The following is a 23,783-nucleotide window of genomic DNA, read 5'->3' as shown; positions in this document are numbered from 1 at the left end:
CGAAAATCTGCCACTGGGTAATAGAATAAGTAGTTTGGCAATTTACAGATCAAAATTTACTTCTTGAACAGTCTGTTCCTGCCAGAACCAAACATAGCTCACGAGCAGGCTAAAACAGATGGCTAGACTTCTAATTTAACAATGACAAACCAGGGGCGCTTGACTAAAGAGCGGCTTGAGATGTGGTATAAATCCTTCATTCATGAACTATTATTCAGTACTGTGTATTCATTTATACTTTGACTTCTGCTTATCATTGGCACCTGTACACAGCAGTATCTTCCTGAATCTATAGGCAGTATTTATCAATTCATACATGTGGGTCTGTGTGATGCTCATTTATCGTGCATGATTCGTAAAAGTTTTGCCCAAACATGCAAGGTTCACGTATAATTGGTAGAGTCTTTTAGGCAGATAATTGAGTCATTGTATGTTTTTTTTGGCCCGTTCATGGCATTTCCTCACATTTTTCAGGGTTTGCTTTTTAGCATGGACTCTGCGTAGAGGTGTGACTTTTTTTAGGTTAAGGTTTGGTAAAGCTTTGCATGTTTGCGAGTGTTCCCCACAGCTGGGCTAGAAAGCAGATTCCATAAAGAAGCAAAATCTTGGCATACAACAATATGGAGGCTGGAAATCGAGCTCCTTTGGTGAAGAGACTGAATTACCAGAGTTAAGCTGCATCCATGTAAACGAGTGTTATGAAAAGGAGTCTGAAGTTTGTGTTGATAAGCGTGAACATGAAAGACAAACACAGCAGAATATTGCATAATAGATACTTGAGATTAAAGGTCAATATTTTAACTGCATCTTTAGGAAAGCCTGTGTGCTCACCTATTTTAACTTGCTGAACAACAACAAAATGTAAATCTAACAACACTTTATAACAACAGCAAAGTACAGCAAATGAAAGTGCAAGGGAGATTAGTGAATAGCACCATATCTTAAACAAACTAAAGCTTCCAAACAACATACACTTTGTAAACAAAAAATGAATGCACTTTAAGCAATTGGAATGTCAGCAAAGTAAATTACATCAAAGAACGCATGTGGTCTCTAGTTAAAAGCTGCATGATATATCTGCATTCTAACAGAAGCGCGGCCGCGAAGGAATGTCAGGAATGCAGCAGGCATCTGGCCGCGCTGCTGCTCGCTCCAGAGCTCCCAAGGCCAGGGGAGTTATCGTTTGGAGAAAAGGCGGGACATGCACCCGCCTTTGGCCAATTGCGTGCTGTCTTTCTTAGAAAGACGCACGAAGAGGCCAATAGTGTGAGAGAAAACAAAGCACATGCATGAGCGTGTAGTCCGAGTTTAAAGTCCTTACTAGAAGCCTCGCAGAGCAGTTCATGAGCGCTGGCTCAGGCGAGACCTAAAAAAGAGCTTACAAAGGCTAAGGTGAACTATTTGTGTGGAAAAAACCCACAGGCTGAAAATTACGACTGTTTTGCAACTTAGTTTTACATCTAACTTGAGATTAATATATGTGACCCGTTTGCGCATGCTAATTCTGATAGGGCCATGTACAAACACGATTTTGCAAGTTGCAAATAATTTTCGACTCGCAAAATATTGTTTCGCGACTCACTATTAGGAAGGGGAGTTCCCTTCCTAATAGAGACTCACAAGCCATGTCCGAATGTTTTGCGACCGCAATTCCGGTCGCAAAACACTCGCAATTTACCGCCCTCTTCAAGAGGGTGGTAATACGGTCGCAAATGGGAAGGGGTCTTTAGGTGACCCCTTCCCCTTTGCAAACCCAGGGGAAAATATTTTTTAGGGGCAGACAGTGGTCCCAGGGACCAATACCTGCCCTTAAAACGTTTCATTTTTGGTTTTTTTTAATGCATCCTGTTTACCTTTTTGCCTTTTTTTTTTTAAACTGCTTTATTTAAAAGCAATCTCAGACATGGAGGTCTGCTGAGCCCAGCAGGTCACTATCCCTGGGAGGGCCAGCCATTAACAATGGGGTCGCAAATTGCGAGTGCCTCATTAATATTCATGAGGCTCGCATTTTGCGACCCCATTGGGAATCGCAATCAGTGTCTCTGAGACTGTTGTACATTGTAAATTGCGACTCGCAATCGAGTCGCAATCGAGCGCAAATTGTGAGTCGCAATTTACACTGGTCGTACATCTGTCCCAGAGAGTTCTATTTTACTATGGAATTTGTGTCCTATCTTTGGTGATGCAAATTCTTGTGGTATATTTTGCTCTGGGTTTTCCAGATTTAGTTTAGACTTCCTCTCCAGTTCTTCAGATGTGTGATTATTTTTTAGCACGAGGATGACTGTGAGCTCTGTAACCAAATGTAAAAAAAAAAAAAAGAAATGATAGGTCAGTGTGCTGGGGTCCGTCCCTGCGTACATATATGATCCTTCATGGTTGTGTCTGTAAGCGAGCATTAATGCACAATTTGTAACTGCAAGATAAACATCCTGGCCAATTACTAAAGAAACACCAGTACCATTCTCACTCGGGTAATGGTCCTCACTGAGTCGTCTGCTGGAGTCATCGTCCGTTGGGTACAGGCCTTCATTTTCTTTTGTTCTCAATGAAAAAACAGAGTTTGCAATCATAGGACCTGTTTATAAAATAAAAGAGATGTAAGTGATGTAGAGACTCATGGATCAAGAGTGTTTGAAGAGTGGGATAAGTGAAATGAAGGGCGTCCAAGCTGCCTAGGAAATGGCTGCTATTACCACATATTGGGACAATCTGTAGGATGAGGCATTAGTGAACACTTTTATCAAAACTTTAAGATGAGGTACATGTAAACACTTTATCATGGCTATTTACATGTAAAAGGGCAAATGGTAGACCACCAACACAATAAATAAACAATATGGTATGACTGATATCTGGTATTTGTGTGTGGAATGTTTGTGGTGATGGTCCATTCTAGGGTAAGGGCTAGATGGTTATTTCAGTTGCAGTAGCCGCCACTTTGTTGTTGTGTGAGGGTGATGGGTGAAAAGGTTTGACAGTTGTGTTGGAAAGATGGGTGAGGGAAGAACCTGTATTGGAAAGTGTGAGAAGTATGAGAGCAGAGAAGAGTGAAAGCGAGTGGAGGGTGAACAGAAGGGTCTATGACACTGTTCTGAGGGGGAGGAGCCACACAGAACCTTCAATGTGTTGATGGAAGGGAGTTATATCAAGGCCATCTGTAGGAGACAGCACAACATTACAATGGAGCTTGATATTAAGACAAGGACTACAACACCTTTCCTGCAACCCAACTGAAACAAGTCACAGTCACTATCCATAGTTTCTTCAAAATTAACACTGAAACCCCAGCACTGGACAACATAACTGATCTGAGAAAAACAATTTATAGTGCTAATCTAGCCAGCAAAATGTAAGTCTATGGCATTAGAATACTGGCAGCACATTAGAGGCTTAATCTGACTTATCTTTTTAGGGAAAGCCTTCAAAGTACAGCTCTTTTCGAAAGCATGGGGATCCAGAGGACAACCTAATTTATTTCTCGCTCTCCTGGGTACCAGTGCACCTGTCATTGTTCTGACCCAGATAAGAGATAGCGAAACAGACATTTCACACTGCAGTAGATCATGACAGCATTCATCTGCAAGTGCTACCATGCGGTTGAATAGTGTGGTACACTTTCTACTGTGTAAGCACTAAAACGAGCAGACATGCTTACCTTTTACTATGCATGCTTATATCAGTTTAAATAAACACATGATCTGTACAAACAGCAAACAGTTAACTTAACCAAATCAACTACAAGTCTACAACAACCAGCATATGTAAGAATGCAGCAGGATAGTGAACTCTCTACTGCATATGTGCTGCCTATGATCAAATGAGATGCTTACTACCCCACCCCCAAAACATCCATGCAGATATGAAAGCTTGCACATGAATCCTCTATAATATATAAGGTTCCTACAATACTACCTTTTTATAAAATGTCAAGGTATTGCACCATCATACATGTGATAAAGCTACACCGACTACAAAGGCTCCAAAGAAAGCACTTCTACCCTTTGAGGAGAAACAAAACATGCAGCAACCAGGACTTTAATCATCTTCCAAGACAGACTCTTTCCTGTGACCACCCCATCAGATGGTACCTTGGTAACCTATTCCACTGTCACTGCTGCCCCACATACATCACCTATACTCTGCACCCCCAGCTATGCAAAGAGATGTCAGAGCCGACAGTCAAATACTCAATAGGAGACAATTTATTTTCATGTCCTACACTGAGAATAATATCGTAGTTGACTTCATAGCTCATCTTGTATATTTCTAGGAATGAGTATAATTACAGAACAATCAACTGTAATAATGATAATAGTAAAGGAAAATTCAAAGAACAATTTTAAACATTATTTTGAGAATTGTACACTTTGAAAGCGTATTGTAATTTATAGAGTGTGCAAACTTTATAAAACTTTACCCAGAGTCATCAAGACTTGATGAATTTCCCTCATCAGATTTCCACAAACATCCGTCTGCCATTTGTGTAAAAGCGCCCACTCCTCGTGTGAGAAACAGGCAACAACATCTTGGAATGTATGCAGCGCCTAGAAGAAGGATGTTAATTATATGCATTATGTCATATTCTGAAACTCTTACGTAGAACGGTGTAGAGACATGTATTAAATAAGTAGGGCAAGTCCTAACTTGTTGAGTCATCGATTACATGTAGGGTTTCTTGTTTTCACTGTTTATTGTATGTGAATGCCAATGGGCTTCTTCCAAGAGACTCTATGGCTATCAGTAGTTATATATTCTAGTGCCCAAACCTGCGTAGATTGTATTTTACCAATGTTCATAAATTACAAGTGAGAGAACTTCAGTGATCACATTTTCAAGTGACAGGGCCATTTTGCCGTCTCTAACTATGAATAGTGACACCTCTTACATCCCAGACCCAATTGAAGCAACAGAACAGCCCCGTGGTCAATGAAGGCAGTGGCCACTCTGCCCTGCAGCTTTGGTGGCCTTATGAAGACCAGGTCACCATTCCTCTCCATTTGTGATGGGCCTACTTGAATACACTCTATGGAACAGTCACATAAACCTAGCCACCTTGACTACAGTCTGACTCTCTATGTATGACACCTAGCTTTTTGTGTCTCTGTTGCAACACTTATATCAAATGCTTTTATTTACTTTCACATCATCAGCGTAACCAAGCTACTGGAATGGGAACAAGAAGTATTCACACATTGTATAGTTTGCATTTACAAAGTGAGTGATGCACGTGAATAATGGCACAACAACCATAAGATTACATTAGAGGTATTTGTATGTAATTTGTTTATCTTGATTACTCGCTGTGACATGCAAGTATGTGAGTAGCATTTGTGTAGTGCAAATATAGATGGAGGCAGCGAGCACTGTACAGGGTCAAAGGCAAGGAAACAGTCAACAAGTGATTGGAGAGGTAGCTTTTCCCCGGACAGTTACTGCTTCATGGAGACAATGTACTATACTGTTTGTATAGAATGAATCTATTTTAAAGCATATAAGAACAACTTAAAACAGTAAATTAAGTATGATAAATCATATATCCTAACCGGCAATGGGCCTTAGACATACAAGGAAAGCTCATGTTTGCGTTGTCGAAATTTAAACATAACAATCCATTGTTACAAATGTTCTAAAAAGGATTTGTGAAGGGTCCCACTGAGGTGTACAGACGTGTCGATGCTCTGATTAAAATAATTAAGAGAGTTGATGCACAGGACCTAGACTGTCAGCGTTTTCGTAAGACGGAGTCCAAAGTCAATAAGGAACACCTTTACAAGACAATATTTAAAGTCAAAATCATTAAGGTTTAATAGAACACTAAGATCATTTATTTCATTAGCAATAAAAGTCTCATTAGTAAACCAAAGTAATACGAGAGGATCAGCCTAAGGTCAACCTCGAAAGCAAGTAAGTAGAAGATCTGGAAGAATAGTTCAGTAAGAGTCTGCCTCGATAGAATGACCAAGAATGTCTGGCACATTTCCCAAAACCATCATCTTTTATAGGGTTTTAGTTGCAGGAATAACACCTACCCAGTGGTGAGATATGACAAGTAAACAATTAGGACTCGCAATGTATCACTGTAGTAAGTCAACAAACGGTCTAAAAGATAAGATACATTCAAAAAGATCTATCTAGTAACACCTACTTCACTGAATATTAATGAACGAGGGGTGCATTGCAAAAGAAGACATTACATGATATTTGTGGAGCTCCGAAAAACAATAAACAGTTAAGTTAATGAATAGTTCATTAAAAAGATTGGGCAAAAGGCCTTGGAAGTTACAAAGACAAAGCCTTGAAACTTACAAAGAAAGGAACATCTTGAACATGGTTTCCTCAAGAGTAACACAATGGAATACAATTTATTAGTACAAACACCAAGGCTAAGGTTTCTATCTCGCTGATTTTCTAAAATGGAAAATCACACAAAGAAATACATGCATTTGGAAAAAAACAAAAAAGTCCACAATTCCTTCTGTAAATATGAATTGATGTCAATGCAAGCTGGCTGTGGCTTAGTCATGATAACTTAAGCTCATCTGAATTAAGCATTGTTTTTTAATAAATACCAATACGCTACCATTCCCTTTCTGTGAGAATGTATGAAATGATCATACTACGTTAATATAGCACTTCATTCATCATTACTGGTTCCAACAACTACTTGTCCTTCAAGGTTTTAAGACCATTGCAAACTCTGGATCTGATCTTATTATGGTGGATCTCCTCCTGCCTTCTTCGGTCATTTTCTTCTTTCAGAAACACATTTAGGTCTTCTTTAAAGCAAATAACTATGCCTATTATAATAGATGTTATAATTAATATAGTTCTTAATATTCTTTTCAGTAAGTCATCACTAATCTATTCACCCATCTTCCTAAATATCTTACTAATCTCACGGAGCAATTCACCTACTGTTTCCCACACAGCAGTTTCTCTCCCAAAAAAAACATACTTGAAATGTTAGTTATATCATTAATATACTTTTTAATGGTCCTGTATTATCTCGCACAAACGTACAACATTGCTGAATCTTAATTAAACAACAAATGCCACCTTCTTTTGCCAAAAGCATATCTATAGCGAGCCTATTCTGTATCACCACTGCACAAATGGCAAACATTTCTTCATTAATCTTAGTTAATACCCCTGCAGTATTAGTAGCCAAACATTCACTGAAGTAGACAAGTTCAAAATCTTAACATCCTTCAAAGCAACACCAATTGGGGGAATCAATACACCAACCATATCTAAAATCAACTGAATCATTCCACATTTCACTCTTTCATAATTGGTTTATCTCTCTTCATTCAACGTGTTCACAATGTATATATTAGAATCTTGGGGTCAGGTGTACAAAGAAAAGAAACAGTGATCTCAAAATAGTGATTTTATCCAACTTGCTATTTGGAAATCTCTATTCCTTTTGTATGAAACTTTTGTGGGTTGAAAATCGACATACCTCATGATTATTAATGAGGTAGGTCACAGTTTGCGACCCATTATGAATCGCAGCCATCAGAGCGACGGTGGCAGCAGACCACCATGTCTGTGATTGCCTTTCAAAAAAGGCTTTTTTTGTTGAAATGCAGTCCATTTTCCTAAAAGGAAAACAGCAACAATAAAAAAATAAACGTTTTGTTTTCATTTTTTAAGAGCAGGTGGTGTTTCGTGAGGCCACTGCCTATTCTTAAGAAAAAAATCCAAAAATTCACCAAGAGGAAGGGGTCCTATGGTGACTCCTTCCAAATTGTGGATGCACCATCACCAACTTTGAGTTGGTGGTAAAGTGTGAATGTTTTGCGTCTGCAATTTGGTCCCAAAACATTCGTACATACCAATGCGATTCGGTATTTGGAAGGGATGCCCTCGACGCATCCCTTCCAAATACTGAATCGCAAAACCCAAATTGTGATTCGGTAACAAGTTACCAAATTGCAATTTAGGCTTTGTACTATCCGAAAAGCATTTTTCTGGTCGCAAACAGGGTGATTATGAGAACTGGCCTGTTTGCGACCAGAAAAATGCTTCATATATATGGCCCTTGGTTCATTAATATACACAGTACAGGACAACCCATACAATAACAGATGTTGTACCTTAGTACACACCTTCTGAAACACGTTAAGAGATGTGTGCATATTTAGCAATAAGGAACATTCATTATCTCCTTGTAAGCACTAAGTAAATTAGCATTAGAATGTTCTCCATAATTTCCACTGAAACTATTTCTCTGAACTATCCCAGTATCTTTAGTAGTATTATTGTGTTGTGTGCTATTTGTATGACATATCCAGCAGGGACGTACACACTCAGTAAGATTTCAATTTGTACAAGTTAAAAATCATAAAATTATTTTATTAGCCATCTGCTTTCCATAAAAAATAAACTCTTTCAATGACCTAATCTCCAAAATGAAAATATAAAAAAATTCTCAAAAAATCTTACATTCAACATTTTGCGATCCTTAATAAAAATAGTCCTTTAACCAACTGATATGAGGAAATCTTGAAACGATGTAAACAAAAACTGTTCTTCAACAGTTTGTTAAATTTCAGGGAACAGATGTGGGCAATGAACAGTTACATCAGCTTTACGTTTCAATGCAAAATTTCAACCTATGTGTGCAATTATTCAACTTTGCGAGCATAAAAACCTATTCTCAGCTACAATCTCTAAAGGTGCAAAAATGAGCCTTCTTAAATGCCTGGTTTATTGCAAGCATTCCTCCCATCACCTTTTGTGTGTTGAATCAAAAGTTGGTCGCACTCTGCTCGTCACACCAGCAAGTTGCCCCAAGGAACTGTGGTCAATGTAGTGGCGACGGCAAGTACGCCTATGCCACGGTGTATATAGAAAAGTATGTGTCGCATTAGTCATCCCTGGACACGTGTTTCGAGGTAGTTGCCTCTCGTCAGCAGGGAGCAGGTAAGTGTATAGGGGTACCTTTTGTGTGTTTGATGCATCACCCTAAGTGGAACTGTATGCCCAGACGTAGGTCCCGTGTTCACTGTGCCAGTAGAGCCAAGCTATACTCAACTGACGAGCCCCAATCAGGATGAAACTGTTCTTTGGTTGCTTCTGCTCTGTTTAAGGAAGGACCTGGCCTGGAAGGTCAGGCTGGGCTGTTCCTTTTGGAGCAGGATCAAGACTAACTTGCATAAGGGTGTGTTCAAACTGTGGTGACATGTTACCTTGAGCGACTGGCAATGGTCAGATTTATTGCAAGCATTCCTTCATCACCTGTTGTGTGCTTATGTACCGTCCTAACTGGCAAGGATATATGCCGAGACATGGGTCCTGTGCTCATTTGGCCACCGGAACCAAGCTACACCTACTGACAAACCCCAATCCGGATTAAACCGGTTCTAGGTTGCTTATCTTCTGGTTCATGAAGGACCTGGTCTGGCAGTTAGGGATGGACTGTTCTTAGAGCACAGTCAAGACTGGATTGCATATGGCTGGGTCCAAGCTGGTGGCCTGGCAGGCAAAATAACAATGGGTTTGAATAGTATTCCAAGCGATTGCCAGTGGTTTAACTTATTGCAAACAATCCTCATTTTCTGTGTGCTTGAAACACAAATTATCCATCAACTGATCTCCACAAATAATTTTATATTGTGTATATCCTGCTCCTTCCCAACTTTTCTTTCCATTCTGTGATGTTTCATTTGCAGGTCCTTAAGTTCTTTAAAAGTTTCAACTGACATTGGCAAGAAATGAGTTACCTTTATAACTCACGTGTCAGAATTCTCATTTAATGGCAATGTAATACACAGAAGAACAAAGCACTCTGCAACTTTGTCTGCAAACTTGGTGCACAGTGAAAAGATGTAATCTTCACTTTTATGTGCAGCACATTTTACAACAATAATTTTTTGGGACAATTTTAATGTATTAAGTAAAGGCAAAAACCTTCGGCAATTCTGTATTGGGGTGCCTGTGGATTTCATGAACCCCTGCTAGCACCACAATTGCCTTAAGACAGGACTCACTCCAAAATCATGTTGACTATCAGATGGACCTGAAACTCATTCTTCTCCATGTCACTGATGGTCTAGATAGCAAAAGACACAAGATACCTGTCAGGAACCAACACACAACTGCAATGATAGGATTCATTGATTATCTTCTTTGCGATGCTGCGCAATTTCAAAGGTGTTAATCATGTGTGCATACCCCTTCCTGCCAAACCAGGTATTTAGATTGCAGGTTCTAAAAAAATCATGGTTGTTATTTACTACATTTGGAGTGTTTATTGTTTCGGAAACCATTGTTGTTTTGTGCCCATCAAGTATCGGTATAACTAAAGCACGGGTCTTCCAACGTGCGTCTAGGAACGTCCCTGGAACATCACGGTAGCGCGTTCAACAAGACGCGCCTGACAACGCCCTTGTTCGGGTATAAATAGCCGCGCAGCAAGTATTATGCGCTTGACTTCGTTTCTGGAATTCAAGACCCGAGTCAAGACTTCGCCTGGCAAGACCCGCGAATATATCCTCGGCTTCAACGCGTGTGAGAACATTCAACGCGAGAGAAGCATCTAGAGAGCTAAGTCCCGTGAATGCCTTTGGTGTTCAGGGGGAGTTATTTCTTTTACTGGATCTGATTTTTGGAAAGCGTGCTCGAAGCAAATAACGAAAAGACGCTCTTGGCAGTTATCTTTTAAATAGTTAGACTCACTTGCAGCGTTAGCGCTTGGAACATTTTCAAGGGAAAAAGACATTGTATATTTAATTTCGTGTGGAAGCGCTTTGAAATTTTATGTGGAAAAAATACATTGTTGTTTGACTCTAAATGAAAGCGCTTTGAACTTTTAAAGTGGAACAATTATTCCTTTATTTCAGGTCGTTACACTTGACACTTAATGATCGAAAAAGCCAGGTGCTGAAGAAACAAATATTCTGTTCCCACTTATTTCTTTTAGGCAATTGTTTCTATAATATGTTTATTGATAAATAGGCTAGTGTTTTTCTGCCTTTCTTTTATAAGTAGCAATTCGGGAAATAAGAGTCAGAGGTTACAGCACAGATAGGAGAAAGAGAAGAGCATTAAGGTGAGAAAGGATTTAGTTACAATTATGTAAGTAAGAGAGTTATGAGAACTGTTTAGAAGATTACATGTTACTTTTCTGTTTCCTTTCACTAGAGTCTGTCCATTAATGTGATTGATCCGGACAAGAACCATATAAAAACTAATCACGCCATTTATGGGCTTCCGCTTGTTATAGAAGGTGACTATTGTATTTGAGAAGTACAATTAATGCAGATAGTAGAATAAGCAAGACAACACTCTTACACTATATGTGTTATTTTACAAGACAGACGAGGGTGACTTCGCAGTTAAGAACCCGGCTGGTCCAGAAGTGAAGTCACAGTGTCTTTTTCTTTACGTGTTGTTCGTCGTCCCAAACCCCTTCCCTCTCAGAGTATTTGTCAGACTCACTGTCAACAAAATCCAGTGAGGCTGAGATTTAGTCTGGTAGGACTGGGGACTAAATCATCGCCCCTGCTGATTACCTGGATTTCAGGTGAGTGGTTAGACCACCATAACAATACCCTGCTGTTTCTGTGTCGGACTCTGGCAAAGTGAGATATAGCACAGACATGGAAAGTTGAGGCCACCCCCTCCCTGGGCATATGGAAGACGGGGATGGATTACTGTATGGGCTTAGAAGTGACAGTATATAAAGCAAGGGATTTTCCGTAAAAACACGCCAGGATTAGGCAGGCATGGGTGGATTATAGAGGCTTTGAGCTAAAACATTTCCAATCTCTGGGACATTTGGTAGAGGATAAGGTTCTACTGTTCATGATATGAGAGGGGGATGGGAGGGTGTGGAACCAATACACAATTTGCTGGGCTTGTTCGATGTGTTATTGTCATGCTGTGGGGGGGGAATGAGGCTGGGCTCAAGGAACAGGTACCTGCCTTTGCTTCTGCTTATTTTGTGTTCATTCATTTTCTTTCATATGTTGGCCCACCGGGTAGACTATCACACTTAATTTGTTAGCCACAAAGTATGCTCTTGTAATGGCTATCGAATCTGCTACTTGTGATGAATTTACATTACACAAGTATGATACCTCCACTACATTTTCCACTATGCAAGCTGCGTATACTGCTTGAAGGATTCCATTATGGTAACTCAGACAAGAACCCTCCACAAACAAAATCACACCAACCAACTCAAGTGTTAAATTTGGGATGTCTAGTTTTCGCTTGGCGCATAACTCAGTTACATCAATACAATCATGGTCACAATCATCAATTTCATCATCAGCTTTCTTCTTGGGCAAAGGCAAGAGCATGGCAGGATTCAGAATATTGCAACGTTTTATTGAAATGTTCTCTGCCTCCAAGATGATTTCCCATACTTAGTTAAGAAGCTAACTGAGAGGTACAGAGTTCATGTATGAGTGAATATTTCAACTGATTGTGGAACCAACACAATAAGTGTATACCCTATTGTCTCGTTCCGAACAATTGCCATAGTACTTACAGCAATACTCTTCATGCAACTCGGCCGAGTCGGGCTATTGAATCTAATGTCGCAAAAAAATATGCAATTGGTCTTTTCGCAGATCTCTGTTGTTGAAAGTGCGCACCCTTCTTTTTCATGACAAAATACAAATCGTTCTCAAAAATAGGCATTTCTAGAGCATGCGCAGGACAAAATTAGTGTCTGAGCTTCAGGAAGGCTTGAATGCATTCATGGGTCATTCTCACATCAGGTGTCTGTCTCTGTAGAGGCTTTGCAATCAAGGAAAAGTTTGGAATCCACTGATGACAATAGTCAACCATTCTTAAAAACATCCTCGCTTCTCTCTGTGTAGTAGGTGGGTTCATTTTCAGAATAACAGAGAAAGATTCTTTAGACACCTTCCTCACATCTGTCTCAATTTGGTGTTTCAAATAAATGACTTCCTTTTGGCAGTGAGGCATTTTAGTAGGGGACGCTTTACTACCATTTTCAAACAAGTGATTTAATAAAGTAATTGTGTCCATCTTACCACTGTCTTTTGTTTTAGCTGCACCCAGCAAATCATCAATGACTGCACCAGTACTGAATCATAAGGCAAATGTAAACTTTCCAATCTTTCTTGAGGCTCTGTGAAAATATTGAGGAACTCTTATACCCAGGGTGGTCCTACACCAAACGAGAACTTTATTTTGGAATCTGAACGCAAACAGATAAAAATGCTTAATACAAATAAATCACTGTGAACAATTCAGCATCTGTGGGAATTTGACACAAAATCACTGCTAGATTCAGAATCATGGAACATCATGGGATCACAATATCATTTATTCCACAGACTACATCCACCTCGGAGACCTGAATTTCCACCTCAAGAACATAGACGACAGCAACTCCGTTGCTCTGCTCGATAACCTCGCCAACCTCGGACTCAAACAGCTCGTCACGACCCTCACACACACCGCCGGACACATGCTCGACCCCATCCTCTACGCCAGCAACCACGTCACCTTCAGCCACACCACCGATCTCCACTGGACCGACCCCCACTGCGTCCACTTCACCTTCAAGAAACCCACCACGAACCACCACCCGCAACGGGTCCCCTACCGCAGCTGGAACAAAGTCACCGAAGACCAGCTCATCACCGCCCTTGCCCGAGACCCACCGACAGACACCACCGACACCGACGCAGCCGGCAGCAACCTCAGGCAATGGATCGACGACTGCGCCAACCCTCTCGCCCCGTTCAAAAAACCCTCAAACAGACGCACCGACAGAAAGGCCAGCTGGTTCACCACCGACCTCCAGAAATCCAAGCAGACTTGCCGAAGACTCAAGAGAAAGTGGCGCCACAAAAAGACATCGGGCAACCATGCAGCCCTAAAGAACGCCAGCCACAAGCACCACCAACTCATCCGAGTCACCAAAAGGACCTCCTTCAAGGAACACATCGACAACAATGCACACAACAGCAAAGAGCTCTTCAACATCGTAAAGGAACTCTCCAAGCCCAGCCCCAACGACATGCTGCCGTCGCAAGACCTATGCGACTCCCTAGCCACCTTCTTCCACCGCAAGATCGTAGACATCCACGACAGCTTCAACACCCAGACCCTCCCTACAGCCACCGACACTGCAGACTCACCGCCCCCCCAGCCTCACCAACCGCCTGCTCTCCTGGACCGACGTCAATGACACCATCAAGACCATGAACACCATCCACTCCGGCTCACCATACGACCCCTGCCCTCACCACTTCTTCAACAAAGCAAACCGCATCATCGCACCCCATCTCCAGAAAATCATCAACAGCTCCTTCGAGACCGCCACCTTCCCGGAAAGCTGGAAGCACGCTGAGATCAAAACGCCCTACTCAAGAAACCCACAACGGACCTAAAGGACCTTAAGAATTTCCGGCCCATCTCCCTTCTTCCGTTCCCGCCGAAAGTCATCGAAAAAATCGCCAACAGACAACTGACCCACTTCCTCGAGGAGAACAACATCTTGGACCCATCCCAATCCGGATTCCGCAGCAATCACTGTCGTGAGGGTTTAGGGATGCCAGCAGACGTTGCTAAGTTAGCATTAGTTTGTGCTTTGCATCACCGCCATCTTGCCGCTTATGCACACAACACTACATGCCTTGGTTCCCGTAAACACTTTTGCTTGTGCTTCTTCACATGGGAACTGTCTGCCTTTCACTATTTCTGTTTTGCTCTGAGTTCTCGTCTGTACATCGTGTTCAAGGCCAGAACATAACTCCAATGGTTAATCGGCTTTGGTCCGTCCCACACACATATAGACATAACATGAAACACAGCTGCGCTTCTGACTTTTTGGGTGCTTTTAATATTGCACGGGTTGCAAGTTAACACACTTGGAGAAAACCTTTCCAGAGGAAGAGCTGTGCTTGTCCGGAGATGTAAATCCTATCATCTAAGACTTGAGGTAGGGGGTTCCGCTGTCCAAGCCCAGAGGTCTTCCACTGATATAATAAACATAGCTTGTAGCACGGGGAGGGTGGTAAGGCACTTTAAAGCTTCATCTACTGTCATAATATGCTATCCCCGTTCGTATTATATGGAATTGTAACCATGCTGATTGTATTGTTTTTATGCACTTCTTTGCTAATGTTAGCACGTGTATTGCATTACAGTGCATGTTAGTTGAAATAAACATTTTAAACTATACAGTGTCTCTGTTACTCACATTGTGAGCAGGTATGAGCATCTAAGCGAAAGAGTGTCTTGTTCCCACGAATTCTGAGAGGCCCCGAGTCACATGATATCCAATCATTGGTAGCTCCGCTGTAGTACAGAGAATGAATGGGATACTATAGCTAGCCGGATAGGGGTTCTGGGCACTGAGCCGTGTTTTTTGTACATCACAATACACCGAAGTCCTGGTTTCCTGTGCATAGTTCTGTGTGTGTGCAGAATCCCTGCAACATGGCGCACCTAACGTTTGGTCTGGTACTTATTTACGAGGCACTTTAGTAGTTCTCATTACTTGTTCACAATCCCCTTGCCTCTGTTTCCGGAAAACATCGGTGATGGTTTTCTTGCCTATACTGTCGCTTTTATAGGCGATTCAAGCTTGATATTTACAAAAAGGTTTCATTTGTATTTTGAATTACGACCCAACTTTGTCTTGCTGCCTTTTCCCTTACAGTTTTCTTTTCACGTTTCTATATGGTTGAGGCTGACATTACGACGCACAGCCGCGTGGCAGTCCGGCATCATTTGCAAGCATGTGGGTGCCAGATGCTGGTGTCAATCTGATCTTTTTGGTCCAAGCCGACCCAGTATACACATGAGGTGTTTTTACTTCTGGGTGACATTTCCAGCTATTGAGGGAGCGGATAATTTGTGGCATACATACAGCCATACTGTGTATCGGCCATATAAAACTCTAGAAGTTCAGTTGATGGCATGACAGCATTGCATTTGGTTTGATGGCGCCCTTCCCGTACCCCTAACACCTATCATGTCTGGCCCGTTATCGATTGATGGGGCCACTTGCCCGTGTTGGCGGGTTACACGCCGCATCCACGGTATTTAACGTGCGATGTGGCAGCTCTCCGTCTCATGCACACTACACTAGTCCGTGTGTATAGAGCAATGGTTCAATATGTGAACCGCAACATCCAGGCGGGAGCATCTGGAGTTTCACAACAACCAGCGGGTGCTGGCGGTGTTACAATTAGCCCCGTAATGGTTAATCCGGTTATGGGCATGCCTCCCCAAATAAGGAAGATTTACCTTATTGGCTTGCTGAGAAATTTGACCAGCAGGAAGCAGTGTTTCCACATACCACTCCTGTGGAGAAGCACCGGATTTTGATAATTAGTTTGCAGAAAGACTTAGTATCCGAAGTCACTGATTGTGAGAGTTGGGGTAAAATATTCGCAGCAGTTTATGCAAAGTGTTTTGACACACTGTCCATGGTAGTACTCCCCTCTGTAATAAAACGTGTTCAGGATGAGCACGGACCAGAGGCGGCAATAGAACCGGGGATGAGGTTAGTTGGAGCGTATGACGTGGTTGCTGATCTAATCCTTGCTAATGTTAAGGGTGATGAAGTCAACTTTCAAGTGTCTAATGCTTTGGCGCTTGTCCCAGATGTAGACAAACCCCACGAATTACCCAAGATTATCGCCCAGGCATATAAAACAGTTGGGTGTAATAGTTTGGGTGTTAAGCCTTTTGCTAAAGTACCTGCACAACCGCAGGCACAACGGATGTCTCAAACTGATCAAGGAGGCCGTCCACAATTCCCTAAAAAGAATTAGAAGAATAACAAACAGGGGAAAACACAACAAAAGCAAGGGGGACGGGCACCGTCCCCTACACCTTCGGTCTCAGAACGCACTCATGAACTGCGTGACCACGCGAGAATTAAATCTCCTGATCGATTTAAGCTTCCTGATATGCGTTCTCCCCGTTCTTCACAGGAAGCATCGGGCTCATATGCCGGTGGAGGGGATCGCCAGGAGCGCAGACGAGGTCGAGGTGCCCAGCAGGGACGTGAGCAGCCACGGGCAAGTGACGGAAAGGGTAAACAAAAAGACTTTCCTCGTCAACGCCCTCCTTTTCAAAAGGAGAAGGTGGCCGCTTTATCTGCGAGGTATGCCACGGATGGTGAGGACCCAGCTCTGGAATCAAACATGGGCAGTAACGCTGCTAGACAGTGCAGCGGAGGTTACAGTAGTGCGGCAAGCACTGCGTCCATTTCTGGAAGCGGCAGCAACTGATACTTTCATCACAGTTGAAACTGCTGACACCAGAGTGGCTCCCCCTGACAGACTATATGAAATTAGTATTCTCATAGAAGGTGACATTAAACGCATTACCAAAGGTTTTTTGGGGAAAATCTGACTTCTTCGTATGACATCCTGTTAGCGGAGGAAGACTGGCCCCCGCCTTTTGTTCTGGGAGCTACGAGAGGGGAGGAGGTAATCCTCCCTAGTTTTTCACACAGTGTCCCAAAGAAGCATTTGCAACATTTTGCAGAACAGTGGGCTTCGGTACTTGCGCTGGCTTTATACCGTACTCAGGTGGGTTGGGATATAACATCTCCCCATCACGAGATTCCATTGCGGTCCATGCCACAGGCACAACCCCAATATCCCATCCGTAGGGAAATAAAAGGCTCCTGTAGCGGAAATACTAGACCAATTGGAGTATCAAGGGGTAATTGAGACGTGTGTCACCTATGAATAACCCTCTTTTTACCGTGACCAAGCCAGACGGGTCGTACCGCATAATTTTGGACTACCGACATCTGAACTCACATTGTTGGACGAATGCGGTACAGAATACCCATAGTTCAGTCCTAGTGGACAGTCTAGTTCGGAAAAAATATAAACCGACTTTAGATATATCCGATGGCTTTTTTAGCCACAATCTGTTTCCCCTTGTCAAGTCAGTGGACAGCTTTTACACACGGTGGCAAACAAAAACAGTTTACAAGATTAGCGATGGACTATGAAAATAGCCCGGGTGTTTTCGCCTCACGTGTAGTCCCATTGTTAGACACAATCGACCCTGATGCATATTCGTATGTAGATGACATTTATCTTACAGGCGAGTTGTATCCGCATCTTTGTCGCGCGGACCGCATCATTGAGGAGTTTGCGGACTACGGATACAAATTTAATTTTGCAAAATCACACATTGCTGAATTCGCATAGTTCTTCTTGGGCTACGGGCTCAAGAAAGAAGGACGCGGTGTGGTACCGCTCTTCCTTGAGAAGTGCGCACATTTGCGTCCTCCTACAACCCTGAAAAAATTACAAATTTTGCTGGGTTTCTTGAACTTTGGTCATACTTACGTACCAGAGTATGCCCAGCGTATCAAGTCGCTCTATGCTTTGATACAACCAACATTTGCGAAAGCATGCTGGCTTCCGGAACATACAAATATACTGCAGTCTTTGCAGTCTGATTTACTTGACTCTAAACTCTTGTTAACCCGTGACAACCATACTAACCTGGTGATAAGAATCGTCCCAGGCGCGGTGAGTTTCACATACTTGACGTTTAATGAAGGAGACACAGTCCCTATTGCATTATAAGTCACACTTGTACACTTCAGCAGAACTGAGGTTTTCCTCTGTCGAAAGTGTCTTGACGGCGGTCCAGATGGCGATTCTAAAAGAACACGCCCTGGCACAAGGAAAACGCATGTTGATGGTAACACCATATCCTGCTCTGGAAGCAGTGAAAAAGGCGAGTGTTCCTAATTCCAAAGCTTTACATCCACGGTGGATACAATGGGCTACATTGTTGACATCCCCGGATGTCACATTTTTCTATCATTCCTCGTTACAGACTCAGGAGTCGCTGCAATATGAATTTGTTCATCCAGCTCCTCTGTCTATGAGCCCGATCGAGGAATACCGTTGTATCATTTACATTGACAGTTCGGCACTACTGGCAATTGGATCTAAACATTCTTATTCTGCAGCCTGTGCGATTGTGACTGGTTCCATAGTGAACGGCGAGATTAAGTCCAGTGTGGTTCACACACAGGCGCTCGGCGACTGTACCGCCCAATTGGCGGAGCTGCGTGCTTTGGTGCTTGCACTGGAGTTTGCAGATCCTAATATGACTACCTTAATTGTAAGCAATTCCTATTACTGTGTGCAATCTTTTAATGACAATTTATTTTTTGGTCTCAAAATGACTACCGTGATTCCAAAGGCAAGACAATTAAGCATAAAATGCTATGGGTTCAAGTGGCAGAGCTGAAGGAACGCCTGCCGCTCACACAAGTAATTCATACTCTAGGCCACCAATGTGTAGGAGTACACGCGGTTGCTAACAGCTTAGCTGATGAAGCCGCTAAGTCAGCAGTGGACATGTGCTTAGTAGCAGTGGTTACAAGAGCCATGAGTAAGATTGATGATGACATCTTGGTAGCTTTAGCTGCTACAGAGAAGGGAGGTACTTATCCAAAAGGATTCCCTTCCAAATACTCATATCATTTAAACCCTGTTAACGTTCCCTAAAACATCATTTACTTACTTATATGTCCTTGCAACAAAGGATATGTGGGTGAAACATCTAGGTCTCTTAACATCAGACTCACTGAACAAAGGTCCGCTATTAGGACCAAAAAAATGGCTTCCCCCATGGTTTCACATTTTCTGGAAAACAACCAAACTGAAGATAATATACAATGGTTCATTCTGGAAAAAATCATTGTTAAAGAAGGCAAAAACTCTGATAAAATAAGAAAGAAACGTGAAGTCTTTTGGATTTTCAGTCTGGATACTGTTAAAAAGGGCTTGAATTTGGAAATACCCTGGGATTAGGCGATTATCTAAGTCTAGCCTTAGTACAAATCCTCTCTATATTGATATACGTATAGTTGAATATTTCATTCTTGTAGGTTGGCAAATTACACTGTGTTAGTAGATCTTGCCCCCCTATTTAACTTTCGACTCTCAATATAGGGACTTTTTGTCCTGCCTTTCATGGACTTATACAGGAGTAATACCATCTATTTAATATTCTGTCCCGTTCCAAGATGTCGATTGTAGATGTAGGATTGATGTATGTTTATACATCTCTTTACTTAGTATATATAATTTTACTGATTTGTAGATATACATCATTTACATTGGTATGTATTGAGACCTACAGCATTATGCACCCTTACTAATGGTGCATGTTACGGTTTCGTTTTCTATCTATTTTCGTAACTCAATATTGGGACTATGTGTTCCTCTTTTAATCGACTCTTGGGATGCATAATGGGCAGCGCCATCTTGAATATATGAGATTAGATACTCAAGGCTATGGTCCGTCTTCTATGTTTACTTTTAACTCGGAATATTGGGACTATTTGTCCCTCCTCTAATCAACTCTCGGGATGCATAATGGGCAGCGCCATCTTGAATATATGAGATTAGATACTCAAGGCGATGGTCCGTCTTCGATGTTTATTTTTAACTCGGAATATCGCTACCTGTATCTTGTAGTATCGCCAACTGTTCCTAATTAGTTGAACCTATGAGATTTTTGGCGCATTAATCGTGTGGTATATAGATGGTGTAACGCTAAAACAAGAGCTGACAGCGTTGTCTGCAGTTGAGTCATTGGAGCCAGTTATACTATCATTTTGAGCGATTATCAGGTATGTCACTACGGCTTTTTGTTACTAGCAGAACGTTATCGCTAGAGCCATTTTTAAGACCCCCACTTTTTCTGTTTATCATTGTTATTTTAGGTATATTTAGGAAATACCTTGGTGATTTCCTACATTTTGGACCTTTGAATGAGTTTATGTCGATAGACGTTTTTTGGTCAGCTCTGTTCTCATCCAGAATCGCATAAGGAAGGATACCGATTAATCTCTAGTAAGTAGATATCGGCACAATATACCACTGCTAATAGATGGCTGTCTACCCATGGATAATACTTATGGGTACAACGACAACAATATGGTTACCTCTTTCGACTTTTCTTCCTTTTTATAGTTCTTGCTGTTAGGGGAATTGGCACTCACTTTGATAGCTGATCCGGGTAGATAAGTACACACTTCTATTCTTGGAGCGTTGTGTTACAGATCATCGGATTCAAATCAAATTTAAGTGAGTATAGTAGGAGGCTCTTCCAGGTACTTGTATATTTGCGCTTAATAAAATGAATATAGCTGTATAAATTGATTTACCCATTTACATATATTGTATATCTCATTTGCCTAGAGAGAACCAGTGAATCATATCGTCTTTGACTGCGCAAACATTGCCTTCAGTCATATAATTGACGCCCAACCAAATCCAAGATAATTCAGCTCTCTATTTTTGGTATTCAGTAAGTGAAGTAGCCTTTTCTTACCCCTTTCATTCGTAGTAATATGTGATGTATTGATGGGGACTTCAGCTACATAAGGCTATCTGATTTGACTGCTTTTTATTTGTTTGATCTTTCTTCTGAATACTTATTCTTTATTATTCTACTTTTTTTCTAAAAAATTTACTTATTTTGACTTTTTCTGAATATTTGTGTTCTCTTTGTTTATTTAAATAATTAGCCTTTGTATAGATAGGATCACTGTATTCTAGTAGTGTGAAAAATGAATAAAAGAAGATAAGGAGATTGTATATATGTATATAACTAATGGAATGTTTTAAAAATTAGGCACGCTCTGCTCTCAGTTGGTCATGCTATCTTTTTGACGAGCAATCAAATAGGAATGATTAATTTGATGTGTCTATTCGAATGCTTAATATATCATTTTGTATCCCCTTTTTTGTCCTGTTTCAAACTATTCAGTTCTATATAGATTTTTTCCGTAAGCATTGTACTTAAAGTGTTTAAAATTACGGTGCACATGTATACAAAACAGTAAAATGTAACCACTCTCTTACATGTTGTTTATATTTTTTTCAGTTTCAGTACAATAGACGGTTTTCCTGTTGAAGGCAGTTATGCCGAAACGCACGTAGTTCTCATCTACCGCATTGTTTTTATTATTCACATGTCTATGTAGTTTTTTGCTATCTGGTTCCACGATATCTTATTTTTCTGTATTCCCTTCCCCCAATTTTCTTTTTTTACTGCATTAACTTTATTGTACTTTGTTGACTTGTAAATATTGTTATATATTTAATTGTTATACGCCATATCAAACTAAGATTGAATAATAATACACAAAAAAGAATATCAAATGAAGAAATAAAATTATTTTTCTAATCATAAGCGTATATAAAGTTTTTGTCTATATGATTGGCACTTTAGTGGTTACATTCATGATTTACATTGGATATATATTACTATGTATATTCATCCACTTGTTATAGCTCTTTACCTACATGGTCTCTTTCCCTATGTATAGCAAGTTAATTAGCTGTAGGGGTCCCCGTCTTTCCAAATAGTAACGTTCCCTATGTGACAATTAATAACGTTGGTGAGAGGTTGATTCCCAACGCGGCCCGCAGGCTTACACTTGGCGTGGCTTATATAAACAAACAATTACTTGTGAAATTTGTCAGCAAATCAAGCAGTCTACTGTGACCCGACCACCACAAAAAACGTTATGCATATCCAATAGACCATTTGCTTGTGTTTATTTGGATCACTGCGGTCCATTTTCTTCTGATACTGCATATAAATACATTTTAGTTGCAGTTGATTCGTGCACACGTTTTCTATGGGTCTGGTCACAACGCAGCGCTGACGCTCGAATGTAGTCAGGGATTTGCGCGTCTTTGTGGGAATTTTTGCAGTGAGCACCTTACATTCGGACCAGGGTCCGGCGTTCGCCTCTAAGGCGTACATAGAATCCATGAGGTCTTTGGGGGTGCAGGGTGCACTTAAAAATTTCCCTAGAAGACCTCTGGGTGGGCGGACCCCTTACGAATTACTCTGTGGCACGAAAATGTTTGTGCCAGACCTTGATGGTCTAGACTTGGTGGCTGATGGCGTCCCTTTTGACGTAGAAAAACATTGTGCTGTCTTACAGAACCTAAGAGACACAAGGGAAAGTCTAGCAAAAGATCATTTACCTGCCGCCGCTGATGGTGCACTGCAGATTCCAGTGATCGGCTGGCTGCCTAAAGTTGGAGAACTGGTCAGAGAGAAGCTGGAAAACAAAAAAGAATTTGGTCCATCCTAGCGAGCTCCGGTTCCAGCGCTGGGCGTGCAGGGAACTCGTACAGTAATTTTACCACCACTTCCAGGTCGCAAAGACAACAGATACGTCTCAATTGACAATGTCAAGCTACAACATCTGGCCGAATCTGAATAGTTTGCCTCCAGCTTCATCATATGCCACTATTCCAAGAAATCCTGACACTGCCATAGAGATGGACGCTGTTGCTAATCCTTTGCTGGTTTCACAGTTAATAGCTGCTAATGAAGAAGCAGAATATACTTACCCCACAAGTGAATCTTTGCCTGGGTTAAATATTACAACGAGGAACGAATCCCGTTTTTCCTTTGACTCTCATTCGACATCGACTTTGACCCCATCAAAATTTGCAATTTTTATCTCCTGGTTTAAACGCACTTATTTGGTTCCCCCGTGGATATATATTTGGCTGGTGCTCATCCTTATCTTTCTATTCATGTCCATTGGATTTGTGACAGAGTTTTTTCTTTTGATTAATGGACACTACCTTAAAGAACGCTCTGCTGTATAACTGGTGGATGGAACTTTAGCCCCGCATTTTTCATCACACATCATGAAGAGGGACCTGCCTTTCGTGAACATTACAGCCTGGCCAGTTACAGATGGCATAGTTTGGGATACAGTCCCGTTTCAGATCCATGGTCCAACCGAGATT

At 41.4% G+C, this 23,783-nt stretch overlaps 1 protein-coding gene across 2 annotated transcripts in view; it reads right to left on the bottom strand.

The window, feature by feature from the left end:
• LOC146800023 (uncharacterized) overlaps positions 1–23,783 on the bottom strand; it is a 227,382-nt gene that overhangs the window by 146,085 nt on the left and 57,514 nt on the right. For both annotated transcript variants that reach the window (XM_085620929.1, XM_085620928.1), the window contains exons 2-3: positions 4,421–4,547; positions 2,462–2,578 (exon numbers count right to left, since the gene is read on the bottom strand). In XM_085620929.1, coding sequence (XP_085477055.1) covers positions 2,462–2,578; positions 4,421–4,547 — 244 coding nt within the window. The remainder of the gene's footprint in view (positions 1–2,461; positions 2,579–4,420; positions 4,548–23,783) is intronic.

The sequence above is a fragment of the Triturus cristatus genome, chromosome 8 (assembly GCF_964204655.1).
Source record: "Triturus cristatus chromosome 8, aTriCri1.1, whole genome shotgun sequence".
NCBI lineage: Eukaryota > Metazoa > Chordata > Amphibia > Caudata > Salamandridae > Triturus > Triturus cristatus.
Note: the sequence above shows the minus strand (reverse complement) of the source record. Positions and strands in the feature narration are given on the sequence as shown.